Source organism: Silurus aristotelis (genome assembly GCF_946808225.1).
Source record: "Silurus aristotelis genome assembly, chromosome: 7".
NCBI classification, from domain to species: domain Eukaryota; kingdom Metazoa; phylum Chordata; class Actinopteri; order Siluriformes; family Siluridae; genus Silurus; species Silurus aristotelis.
This window is the reverse complement of record NC_139580.1, coordinates 15,985,626-15,999,930: the sequence shown is the minus strand read 5'-3', so window position 1 is coordinate 15,999,930 and position 14,305 is coordinate 15,985,626. Positions and strand designations below refer to the sequence as shown.

The window sequence follows — 14,305 nt, the reverse complement described above, 5'->3', positions numbered from 1 at the left end:
CGTCCTATCTGACATTTCATGAACAGGTGACAGACGTGGTGTAATTTTGACCGTTGCCGACTCTGTGAGTACAATCTGTGCACTAAAGACAAATTACATCAACAAAAATGAACATCTCTTTACATTGCACCTAATTTAAAACCGAGTATTAATCTGCTCAGATGATGTTGCGAGGAAAGCTGTGTTTATAAGATTGCAACAGATCCACTTGATGTATTGTGATGCTTGTTAACACCAACAGAAGAGACATCTCAAAAAGAATATTACTGACTGGTCGCTTCACTTCCTGTGTTCACTTACGAAGCATTTCTACTGACTCTTGGACTGCATTTGTTTTGACAAAGCTGGTGTGAATCTAAACAGCTCAAGCACAGAAGACCGCAAACATATTCAGGGATTAATTAAATTTGAGAACTTCCCAGCTTGTGAAATGCTGGAGATTTTCTATTGACCAATGGTCTCCACAGCAATGTCAGTCCATGTGCAGAAGGAGTGTGAGAGTAATGCTACACAGCTGCATGACAACAGACATAAACATGTACAAAGACATTTGAGTATGCCTCAGCTGTCAGTTCTGGTGTCATACCGATGTCATGACAGATCTTTGCTGATATGAGGATTTACTATCACTTTTTTCTATAATGGCTTAGACATCATCGTGTCTGATTTTATCAGCCAAGTTCCCACGTGGCTGTAAGTTTCCATTCTAGCTAAGAGGGAGCCACGCCTAATTCCACTTGTTCAATCGATATGCCTTAGTCTTAAAATGAATCATGAGTCCCAGGTGTGGCTTCTGCTTGGCATGAAATAAAAAACCTGTTTTTTTATGAGTTTTTTTGGTGTGTTTTGGTATACAATCTGTTAAAATCAAACTTACTTAGAATTACCACTACATAAAAAGGACTACAAATTATAAATTATATGGTATTTGACCAAATACTTGGACATCTGAGTATATAACATCTCATTCTAAACCCATTGGCGTTAGTATGGAGTATGCTTCCCCCTTTCTTTTATAACAACGTGGTGAGAGCAGCGCATCCTAACCACTAGACCACCAGGGAACAAGCAATGTATTAGAATGATTGCATTAATTATTAACTGTTACAGTGAGGAAAATAAGTATTTGAACACCCTGCTATTTTGCAAGTTCTTCCACTTAGAAATCATGGAGGGGTCTGAAATTGTCATCGTAGGTGCATGTCCACTGTGAGAGACATAATCTAAAAACAAAAATCCAGAAATCACAATGTATGATTTTTTAACTATTTATTTGTATGATACAGCTGCAAATAAGTATTTGAACACCTGTCTATCAGCTAGAATTCTGACCCTCAAAGACCTGTTAGTCTGCCTTTAAAATGTCCACCTGCACTACATTTATTATCCTAAATTAGATGCACCTGTTTGAGGTCGTTAGCTGCATAAAGACACCTGTCCACCCCATACAATCAGTAAGAATCCAACTACTAACATGGCCAAGACCAAAGAGCTGTCCAAAGACACTAGAGACAAAATTGTACACCTCCACAAGGCTGGAAAGGGCTACGGGGAAATTGCCAAGCAGCTTGGTGAAAAAAGGTCCACTGTTGGAGCAATCATTAGAAAATGGAAGAAGCTAAACATGACTGTCAATCTCCCTCGGACTGGGGCTCCATGCAAGATCTCACCTCGTGGGGTCTCAATGAGCCTAAGGAAGGTGAGAAATCAGCCCAGAACTACATGGGAGGAGCTGGTCAATGACCTGAAAAGACCGTTTCCAAGGTTACTGTTGGTAATACACTAAGACGTCATGGTTTGAAATCATGCATGGCACGGAAGGTTTCCCTGCTTAAACCAGCACATGTCCAGGCACGTCTTAAGTTTGCCAATGACCATTTGGATGATCCAGAGGAGTCATGGGAGAAAGTCATGTGTTCAGATGAGACCAAAATTGAACTTTTGGGTCATAATTCCACTAAACGTGTTTGGAAGAAGAAGAATGATGAGTACCATCCCAAGAACACCATCCCTACTGTGAAGCATGGGGGTGGTAGCATCATGCTTTGGGGGAGTTTTTCTGCACATGGAACAGGGCGACTGCACTGTATTAAGGAGATGATGACCGGGGCCATGTATTGCGAGATTTTGGGGAACAACCTCCTTCCCTCAGTTAGAGCATTGAAGATGGGTCGAGGCTGGGTCTTCCAACATGACAATGACCCGAAGCACACAGCCAGGATAACCAAGGAGTGGCTCTGTAAGAAGCATATCAAAGTTCTGGCGTGGCCTAGCCAGTCTCCAGACCTAAACCGAATAGAGAATCTTTGGAGGGAGCAGGTGTTCAAATACTTATTTGCAGCTGTATCATACAAATAAATAGTTAAAAAAATCATACATTGTGATTTCTGGATTTTTTTTTTTAGATTATGTCTCTGACAGTGGACATGCACCTACGATGACAATTTCAGACCCCTCCATGATTTCTAAGTGGGAGAACTTGCAAAATAGCAGGGTGTTCAAATACTTATTTTCCTCACTGTATAAAACATTTATAAAAACTTTCTGACCATTTAGGAATGAGAAATCAACAGGGCTGACATCTAGGAGGAAATAAGCCATACAAGCCCAAGGGCTCTGAGATTTATACATAATAATCTGAGTTATTAATAATCTTGTCATGGTCACATTCTTATTTTTTTTTAAGTCCTATTTAGAAGGTTATCTGTTAGTTTTATTACAAAGTACATGAGATAGAAGAATCTTCTTGGAAGTGCTGTTCATTTTTACCAACTTAACCTGCTTCTATTGAACATGTTGTGACTGTGACATACATGCCACTATAATAAGAAATTAATTCTGCCTGGAAAGCATTAAAACAAAACATTATGAATACATCATTATGTCAGTTGACTCATCAATTACATCAATTACAATCTTAAGCTTATTAATATAAGCGTTCATATATGTCCCTGTAGGTTTATGTGAGTTGTCTTGAAGGGTTTATTCAGGGTTTCAGGTAACCCAATTAGTTTAGTGATGACACAGCAGCACATGGCACTAAAGAACCAGAAAAAAAAGAAGTATGCTGGAAATTCACAGGCATGGATGCCCTTTTGGATTTGACCAGAGTTGAGTCAAAGTAACATGAATGATGTGGGGTGAAAGTGGGAAGGAGATGATCATGGGGTGGCAAACAACTCTACTGCTTGCCTTAACTGATTCTAACACCTCCTCTGCTCACTTCCTGTTTTTTCACCTTAGCAACGGCTATTTGTATTTATATCCAATGACCTTGTTGACACAGGGTTCTAACAGCAGCAGTTCTAACATTCACCATGAACATTTACATTTCAATGAAATATTCTCTCTTTAGAATAAAATATGACAACAAACAACACTGCCAAATTGTTCAATGGGTTTACAGGAATTATAAATGTTTTCTGTTTTAATGTTAATGTTTAAAGGTGTTTGAAGGGTTCTGTTTGCACATGAATACATAATAAAGACGGAAAAACTTTTCTGCATTGATGCAGTATACAGAGATTTGCTCGTAATGCTTCATTTACCTGGACTTTATTTAAAGTTACTTACCTGAGTTAGATAAACAAACAGGTGTATTCAACAAATTAGGTCTGAACAAAATATAAAAAAAAATAAATAAATCTTAAAAGAGTATTTGAAGCACTGGTCATATTTAATATAATCGAAACTAAAACATTTTTTTAAATCGTGAGAAATGTAAAAACAGGATGTTCAGCATTCAGTTTACTTTTAGAGTAACGTCACAGATGATGTGTCAAGTTTTAAAATTAAACTTGATTAGGCTTAAAACAACAGTCACTTTTCCTTGGTACACTATGTGGACAAAAGTATTAGGACACCTGACATGTGGTTCTGCTTTGAATTGTTACCCCAAATTTGGCACAGAAGCACACAAATGTATATGATGTATTTGGATACAATTCAATTCAATTTTCCCTTCACTTGCATTATGAAACCCGAAGCTGCTCTAGCATGACAATTTTCTGTGCAAAAAGTAAGCTATGATAGTGTTTAAGATATGGTTTATATTGGTTGGAATAGATGATCTTGGAAGAAATGGGTATTTGGGTGCATTTATCCTGGCTCGCTGAAAAGCACACTGAATATTTTATTATACAGATTTACTATATAATAGTATAGTATACAGATTTAGTATATACACATAACACAGATGTAACAATTTACAAGTCACACAGAAGCACACTGACTTACTGTATGGCTCAGTGCTGAAGCCATGTAAACGTGTAGAATCTCAAGAGAAAAATGCACATGTGGATTGATGTTTAACATTTATGGATGTTCAGGAGAGTCTTAAGCAATAAGGTCATTGGCACCTAGGTCAAAAAGAGTCAAGGTTGAAAAGCCATTTTAATCATTAGCACTGAGGAGACACACAATCTGTTTCTTTCATTCTTTTTTGTCTAAAGAGAATCTTGAATTATTAGCATAGAGTTTAACAACACAATAAATTTGGGAAACGTTTAAAAGTTCTGGGAAAGTTTTTTAATAAAGACTATGGTATTTTGATTTGTATATAATTTCCAAGCTCCAATTCTAAAAGCAGAGATCATGCACATCTCTGATGAACCGTCAGATACAGAGCAACAGAAATGGTCAATTCATTAAAAGACTAACAAGGATGTAATAACACTGCTCAGTAGCGTCAGAACTAGCCGTTACATAATGGAAAAAGAAAACACAGACAATTCTAAATGAGTTATAATAGTACACAGGAGTTTTATCAATGTTGCCAACAGTTTTATCCAAAAATGACATCTTCAGACTGTTCACTCATCGGTAAGTCATCCAGTAGGACTTTCCATCAGTGCGGTCTTTGGCATGACTCAGGCCAACCAAGCTCTTAATATCATCTGGTGGTTGGCTCGTTCTGTGGTAACGTTCTCGCAGACTAAAGGAACTTCCTCTGCATTCCTGAAAAGCAACGTGCTTTTTCCTTTTAAGCTCAAACCGGCAAACGCAGCTCCCTGGTGAGGCCATGTGAAAATCAGATCCTCCTACTCACTGCACCTTCTGATAGATGTTTAACTCTAAGTGACACCCAAGAGGCTGGAAACTAAAATAGAAATTTTTCAGGCAACATAAAATGAGAAAAATGTGAAGTGTGAGAAAGGAGTTAAAAACGCTAGTAAATGTAAGTATAACAAGACTTTTTTGTGTGGTTGAGCGGTGATGTGACTTCACTGGTGGCAAAAACCAGAGGGTTTCCTGTGGTATGAAACATCACCACGAAAACATGCGTAAGATTCAGAGAGCCCTTGTTCTGTAAAATATCTACTGAAAACCAGAAATACCATTGTGGCTAATATTATAATTTAGGAGTAAATGGAGAACTTAAAACAGGATGTGCTGTTTACAGTTCAAGATACAGACTCATTAAATCGATAACTAAGGGAGATTTCTACGTATTGCCATAAAACATATAAAATATCTCACTCTAATTTCTAAATCATGCCCATGTACTGTTTCTGGTAATATTTGACTCACAGGTACCTCGTGCCAAAGTCAAGTGGAGGCGTGTAAAATTAAGAAATAGTCATTCAGTATTGTCCACTGAGACCCAGTCATAGAACACACACAAGGGCTCTCGCCTATACACTCCATGACTGATTAACAAAGCTGAGTGGCCTGATGGACATCTGGGATCACAGAGCCATGGGTGCTCCTGGTTAAAAGACCAGGGCTTTGTGCTATACAAACACAAAGAGAGCCCAGCTTGTGTATGGAGTCACTGGAAAGGAAGACAAGATCTATTTGGATTAAAGTCCCAGGCATCACTGTCTGTACAGTCAGCTGGATTCCTGCATGTCATATGCCTGACTAATGGGAAAATCACAGCACATTTACTAATGGACACTCCAATATAGAATTAGGGTACTGGGGAAATGCACAAGTGAATAAGCAGTCTAACAAAGTGCAACACCACCAAGGTTCAGCTTCATGAGAAAGACATAAGTCACAAGTAGGTTGCCTAAATGTACAAAAAAAAAATTCAGACCGCAGTTCAGAGGAAATCCTGTCAAGCAAATTGTGTACAAGCTTAGGCGTGGCATTTTGAAGTCAGGAGAGGGTCATATCCTCTGTCAGTTACAAAACTACATATGCAATCGATTTAATTTAACATCACATGTTCAGTGAGCATACATGCAGCTTTAAAAACAGTTTTATTTATACAGCGCTTTTAACGGTATACAGGTTTCTTTAGAAAAATCTAGATTCGAATCTAGATCCCTGATGATGAATCCAAAGCAATGAAAAACTCCCTTAGATGACATGAGAAAGAAAAATTCAAAGATTCAAAAGGGAGCCTGTGCTCTTCAAAGTTAATAGTAGGATTAGAAATAATTTCAGGAGCAAAATGCAAAACAGTACTAAGTGTAGCTTAAGTCTCTAAGTGTTTTATCTTCCTTCTAAAGATAACAAGTATAAACTTGTATATCCACCTTTAGTGGAGGAGCATTCTCCAAAAAACTTTGGAATAGTCTTCCTGACAGTGTTCTGGACTCAGAGACACTCTCTAAGTTTACGTGCAGATTAAAACCTTATCTTTTTAGCAAGGCCTACACACAACACATATCTCACAACCTTGTGCTCCAGTACATCTGATCACATGCACATTATCAACTTGCGCTTGTTAATATTATGAACAGCAGCTACGCTAATTCCTCTCCACTGCTTCTCTCTCTCTCTACCCATGCCGAGGCATCCTGAGGTTGCGCCAGTTTCAGTCACGTCCCACCTCATGAAGATTGTGTACCTTTAAAGAAGTAAATGCCGACCGACAAACATCCCGAACCGTCTAGAGACGTACCAGCGCCAATTGGATTCCACCTCGTGGAGTTTAGACATTAGACCTCTTTGAGTGTTTAAAGGCTCTGGCATGGAGAAGCTGGTGTTGGATCTGTGATGATCGCAAATGTTGAGCTTTTTTAAGAGTTGCTTAGTAGCTCCTGGTTCCACAACCTTAAATGACTGTATAAGACTGTAGGAAAGGACATTACTCATAACCTTATAATCACACTCTTGATATCACCCAAATGAGGATGGGTTCCCCTTTTAAGTCTGGTTCCTCTCGAGGTTTCTTACTCATAACATCTAGGGAAGTTTTTCCTTTCCAGTCACCCCAGGCTGCTCATCAGAAATATATACACATCATTCACTTCAATTCTTAAGTTCTGTAAAGCTGCTTTGAGACAATATCCATTGTGAAAAGTGCTATAGAAATAAACTTGAACTTGAACTATTATAATGAACACGTCATACAGTATGAGTGCTTATTACATTTGTTTTCTAAATTGCATTTTTATCCCATCAGGATGTCAAACATTGATACCGCTCTGATACTATGAAACCCTTAGACTTATAATTTTTTACCCCCCTATATCCAGGTTCCAAGATGTGGAAGGTGCCACACCTTGCCTTAACTTAATTATGTCCTTGTTTTCTAACATTAAATGATAAATAATGCCATTTCAGTTCTAATTTAAACAGGTGAGGCTACTTTGGGCAAGTTGTAGTATGTTAAAAAGAAAAGCATATTTAGTCAAATGAATATATCCCAGTACCTGTGATCCTGTTTCTCATCCCAGAAAAAGGTCATGCAATATGCCCAATATGCATAACATAAGGAACACAACAGACTTTCTTTTTTTTTTTTAAAGCTACATCACTAAATTTCACTCCTGATTAATTATAAATGACTCACATTTGAATCGACTGAAAAGGCTTTAAACACTGGGAATTCTCTTTTAGCAAGGGCTAGCGCAAATGTTCTTTGAAGTGGCGGACAAGCTGGAACATCTCTCTAGAGCCTCATTCCGAAGAAACCTGAGCCTCAGTTCCTTTTTCTAACCTTCTGGAAGTGAGCTCATCGAGACAGGAGACTCTGGTCCTGCACAGACAGGGGAAGTTTGTTTTCTTTTTATTCTCAGCACGATCTGTTAGCTTTCCTCACGTGATACTGGTGCAGATCCAAGCTGGAAACAGTGAACCATTTTAACTTTAAACATTGCCTTGCCAGAACTTTCACTCTCATTGTGATATATAGTTACAAAATAGTGTGACTTTCTGATCTTTTCCCATACTTCCAGGAAGCAGACTGTGATTGAAATATCTTTTTTGCATTTGTTATTTAAGATTCAAGAAGAGTAAAGTCCACACAACAAAACGCATGAGGGATTTTTATCCTAAAAACTTACAAGAGAATAACAGAGACTCAGTGGCGAATTAGATTTTCCACTAGCCTTACCTCCAACTGTTTTATTTAATGAGATATCCATAACCCACTATGCTTTTCTACCAAAAGCAAAGGATGTCAAACTAGCTAGGGGCAGGTAAAATGGCCTCAGATTAGGGAGTTCACCACAGGAAGGCCAGCAAGGTCTTTATTAAGACTCCACCCTCTCTGATTTGACCAAGCGCTTTAACATTACTCTCTAATTCCACTACCACTCCTTTATTACTAATTTGTAATTTTAACTATAAGCAACTTCAACCAAAAAAAACCAACAAAAATCACAAACAAGATTTCCATTGTCTAACACTGCTGTTGTATGTCTGACATCAGTGCACATTCACATATACACTATTTCACCACAGCTGCCATAGAGGATCCTGCAATATCTGCTGAGCTGACAGTTGCTTGTTGTAAATCTGAATCTATTTGAGTGTCACACCCAGAGCTCATCATCCACTACCATGCTGCTACATCATCTACATGCCAATTAGTCTTGAAACAGAAACAAAGAACATAGTTCATAAACACACCTCTAAGCTGAGCATGACGACAGGCAGGTAATAATCAGATTGCAGAGCCTCCCCTCTCTTTGAGGCAAAAAATAAATAAATACAGAACAAGTCGCAATTTCTGGCATATGTGTCATATTTAAACAAACTGCTTGAAGTGGAACCCAGTGGATTCAGTTCTGTAGATCAAATAATGACAGCACAGCCAATTATGGTACAAATTGCCAGAACAGTAAAAAGTCAAGGCTTTTTTCTAGGACTCTAGTTTTTTATTAATTCCACCCAATTTAGTCACAAACAAATTTCTACCCACTCAACACATCAAGCCATCCAATGGGCTGGGCAGTTCAATATTCCGTGAAAAAATCACTACCTGCCCTCTTCTGCATATTTCAACTTACAGAGAAGTGCCTGTGGCATTGTCCAGATGGGGCAACGGATAAAGCTATGTTGACAATCATGTGATTACACCTAAAATAAAGTGAGCATTTGGTTGATACATTTCACCCTGCTTCGCTAATACATATCCAGTAACACAATTTGAGCAGGGATTTAAAAATCACATTTGATCTAGCTATAATTGTGTGTGAAATAAATAAATAAATAAATAAATAAATAAATAAATAAATGGGCTCCTTTCTCAATTACTGATTAAAAAAAATATTAGGAAGAACAACAGAGCTGGTTAGCAGACAGATTTTACCAGGCATGCTATTTTTTAACAGATACACCGTAATTACACACTTAAAATTAATTATAATAAATAATAGTGTAGTCACAAATGTGCTCAATTGCATGCATGCACGTGTGTGTGTGTGTGTTTCTTTTAATGGTTTGTCTGCTTTTCTAAAGGGAAAATGGGTGAATGTTGTGCATGAGAAGGTGAATGCCAACAATAACACCACCATCAATGCTGTCTATTGTCAATCTGTGGTTATAAAACCAGTCCTTTTGTCAAGACTGGGATTTGTGCTTTGCTTACCTTCCATCTCTGTGGTTACTAGGAGACAGTGAAGGGGTGCATGGGGAACAGTGGGTACACCGAAGCAGGCAGCAGTGAGTAGCACACACACTCGCATGCACAAACACACACCCCTTTGCCTCAGTTTTCCCTCACACCCCTATGCATATTCTGTGCACCCCTCAGCTCAGAAAACACACACACAGACACACACACCTCTCTTTAAAAGTGATGCAATGATACAGCATTGAAAAGTAGAACAAAATGTCCTAATGTTAATGGCCACCATATTTACAGCAATTATCTACTACTTCTGTATCCATAGTTTACATTACAAACAAAAATATTACACAAAACAATCTTGCTTCAGTAGATTTTATTTTGTGTTACTGTTTGGGGTATGACACCACAAAGCTCACATTTATTTTCTTATTTAAAGTGTTAGTTGTTGCTAATTCTCAGCGGATGTCTGAATCCCTTTCCTCTCAGTCATACAGCACCATGAAATATGTGGTAAGCAGGTTCCCCCAACAAGATATGTAGAGTCAGCAACCATGTTTTTTTTAACTGCATGTATTATAGAAGGGCGGCTGAAGGAATATGGGAAGAGCTGAGCTTAAAAATGTGCAACTTGGGGATTCGAGATTTCACCGTATTGCCGCTAAGGTTTCAGAGGAAATGTAAAAAAGTATGCATGTTTGAAAGAAAATGAAGAGCCAATTTATGAGAATAATAAATTAAATTGCCATCATTTTTACATTGACCCATTAGTGAAATCTTTAAATACAAGAATAAGTTCAAATGTACCAAAACATCTTGTTTTGCCATTAATAACATATATAATGAAAAGACAGGACTTGGGTAACATGGTTCACTTTACCTGCAGAATTGTAATTTTATATATATATATATACACACACACACATACATATATATATATATATATATATATATATATATATATATATATATATATATATATATATGTGTGTGTGTGTGTGTGTGTGTGTGTGTATATATATATATATATATATACACACATACATACTAAGTGACAAAGGATTCAAATCGCATGGTTCCAGTCCTTCCTCTACCTCTCTGCTCTTCTGCCTGCTTGTCTAAGCAAGAGCCATACGCTGAGGCTTCTCCAAATTGTTGCGAAATTTTTTAAGGAAGCGAAAGGCAAGCTCATCGTCGACTAGACGCCCATCGCTGGACAGAGTGACGGTCATTAGGTGTTGTGTGCAGAGACCGTCTGCTGCTGGTTTAAGCTCAGCCCTGGAACCCCCCACTGCCAGGATGCATGCCTGAGGAGGGTTAATTACTGCGCTGAACCAGCTGATGCCAAACATTCCCAGGTTAGAGATACTAGAGGGGAAGAGAAAAAGCAATATGAAGCATGTAGGAAATTCTGGAAACCAAACAAATCTGGATAATCTGGTTTTGACCAAAATGTAGAAAGTATAAATATTCATGTTTAGGAGTCAACAGTAAAAGCACTCAGCATTCCTTAAGAGGTTTAAACTTATTTTTTTTCCCACAGTTGTTCCAATGGACACAAGCCTAATCAATTCAGTATATAAACAGACACCAACTGTCAAAATGTCTGCTCCCAAACAGTCGAATCCACAGAGCAGATTAGAGTGCTTTCACACTCTATACAGCAGACAACAGTGTTGGTGATGGGGGAATAGGAAAAAAGTAGACAAAAGAAGTCACTAATTATTTAGTACTTATAGTAATATTGGAATATTTCAGCTCGGATATTAACGCTGGAATTAAATCTGTGTTTCTTTTCTATTTTTCCCATTGGGCTATATATATTTCTGGTTAAAATACATGCAGAGACTGTGTGGTGGCCTGGGAAAACCTTTCACACTTACACAAACTGCATCTATTTTCCCCCCCACCAGCAACACATTTGTCACAAAGACAGTATTTCTGCAAATATACAATTTGAAGTAACTGCTAAACCTTTATGACCTCTGATGGGTGGAGGAAATCTCAACTTAAGTGTTATTGAAAGGCCAACACTCCCCATCAGATGAGCACACACAGTTTATTTAAGTCATTGGGGTCAATGATCAAAAATGAGAGAGAGGGAAAAAAACACCCCACACTTCTTAGTTAACATTTCTCAGTGGGACAGTAAGAACAAAGCTTGAAAATGCAACAGCGCAGTAATAAGACAATGAGTGATGTCTTACTACTGGGATTCCTGTTCTATCTTTACCACAGAGAGCCCATTTATTTCTAATTGACCCCATTAAGTCTCAAAAGCCTGAGCTTTGGGTGGAAATGAGTAAATTGATGACCATCATTTATTATCCTCGTTGATTTTACACACAGTATCCACAGTCATAAGAGGGGAGGAATAAAATATGCAGGGGTTAGGCTTTTTTTAGAGGTCCTCTAAGCTAAGGTAGTGTGCTGACTTCATTAAATTAATGTTGTGTTTAATGGCTTTTCATAAGGGAGGTTTCACACAGGAAGTAAAGAGAGGAGAACGGATGACATGCTGTTCATGATTTGTGGTGAATAAATGCCTTTGTCATCGATCTTAAACCCCAGAACACAAGGAAAAGCATTCAATTAAAAGCTTTATGCCATTTTAATTTTATTATTTTTATTTAAAGCTGTTTACCTGAAGGATCCTCCCTGATATTCTTCTGGTAGAAGTTTTCCTGCTCTCGCTTTCTGAGCCAGTACCTGGCAACGGCAAAAAAAAAGAGGAATAGGTGAAGGGAAGTGTGATAAACACTGTCCATTACCAACAACATTACACATGAAACATATGCTTTAACATCATAACTTGCTAAACGCAACCTCCTGCCGCTTCTTCAGACGTGCTTCACGCTCAACCCAGTCTCCACTTGCACAATAGCTATGCCTTCTCATTTCTTAACACACACAACTTGAAGTTGTTTTTCATCATTAAAATAAGAAAAAAAAATGAAATGTCTGTTAGCCAGAGCACAGCTTAGGCAAAGGGGGAAAGAACATCACTGCGATTTGAATCCTTTGTCACTTAGAAATAGAGCAGTGTTTAGCATTTAAGAGAACTGCATTACTCATAATCAGCATGAAGACACCACAGTGCTTCAGTGGAGTGCTTCGAAATAAAAAGTCTGAAAGGTCAGCCAACAAACCGATGTACACTCAGTATGGAGCATAACAAACGCATGGCCTTTTGTTACCATGGCAGCAAATTCAAGCCTGCAAAAAAAAAAAAAGACTTGCAAATCAATTGGATTCCACTGATTACATGAGCGTGTGCTGTCAAATGCCTGTAAAACTAAGGCAGACATGTTAATAAGTAAAAAATATAATCAAATACATTCAAATATCAATCTGCCTGTAATTTTACACTGCCACAGTGGTTCATGAGGCATCAGGACCACAACGAAGTGAAAAGAAACAAACCTAAATGCATCTAAAAACATTATATTTCCTCAAAGGAAATACAAGAACATTTAATGTTTGCTGATGTATAGATTGGAAAATGTCATGTGGGGCCACAAACTGAGTCACATGCCTGCGATTCAAGTTTTTAATGCCTTAAATTAGAACTTTTTCACTGGGAAAGATATATTCTTTTATATATATATATATATATATATATATATATATATATATATATATATATATATATATATATATATATATATATATATATATATATATATATATATAAATAAAAACACAGCAACAAAATGTATTTATTCCCCCAGGGGAAAAAAAAAATTACTGTTCATCCGTATTAACTAGAAAGAAAGAAAGAAAGAGCTGCAATATGCAGAACAAGTAGATCAAATTACAAATGCAGGCAGAGGCATATCAAATTTTGTGTGCCATCTGAAGCAGGAGAAAGACTGGTAAGTTGAGGATAAATCAGTTTATAGCTAGTCCTTAGCGGTCACTGCTGCCCTGTTTTCTCAGGAGGAGAGATGAGCACTGTGTGCACATGCTTTGTGTAGTTCCCAGAGTTGGTTGAATTCGCACCTAACCAGCAGTGCTTATCCTGATACTGGTTCACAATTACACAGACTATGAATATTATCAGTCTTTAAACTTTGTTTTTTTTTGTGCTAATTTAAGTTCTTCTATAAGAGATTAAAGAGGTTTTTAGTAGTCGTCTGAAAACTGCTAATGACACAGACGTCCAGCTAGGTGCTGGAACAGAATAGAGTACCCTGAGATATGGTGGGACCTAGATGTAAACTTCAGAGTCAAATATTATTGTTGTGGGACCTCTGCATGACTATATAAAATAGCAAATTGTCTTAAAGCAATAATGCTTATTTTTTATTTAAACTCCACTAACACAAAGCACTTTTGTACGCCGCTCTAGATAAGGGTGTCAGCTAAATGGCGTGAATGTTATCCTAAATTGCACCTGATTTCCACTATGATACTACAAACCTCTAAGGCCTAAGATGAACAATCCAAACAATCCATACCATCCGTACCATCACATAAAACAACAAAAGACAAGGAACCTCAGACTTTATCATAGCTAAATGAATCCCATTTTTTCGGGAACACAGCAGGTCGTTT

The 14,305-nt window shown here is 37.7% G+C and overlaps 1 protein-coding gene across 2 annotated transcripts in view; it reads right to left on the bottom strand.

Annotated features, from left to right (window-relative positions):
• Positions 1-10,772: 10,772 nt before the first annotated feature.
• Positions 10,773-14,305, bottom strand: part of pdhx (pyruvate dehydrogenase complex component X) — a 43,778-nt gene continuing 40,245 nt past the window's right edge. Inside the window, exons 10-11 of one of the 2 annotated variants that reach the window (XM_083547576.1) lie at positions 12,393-12,457; positions 10,773-11,116 (exon numbers count right to left, since the gene is read on the bottom strand). In XM_083547576.1, coding sequence (XP_083403702.1) covers positions 10,867-11,116; positions 12,393-12,457 — 315 coding nt within the window. In that variant the 3' untranslated portion in view covers positions 10,773-10,866. The remainder of the gene's footprint in view (positions 11,117-12,392; positions 12,458-14,305) is intronic. The other variant, XM_083547577.1, reaches the window with a different exon arrangement.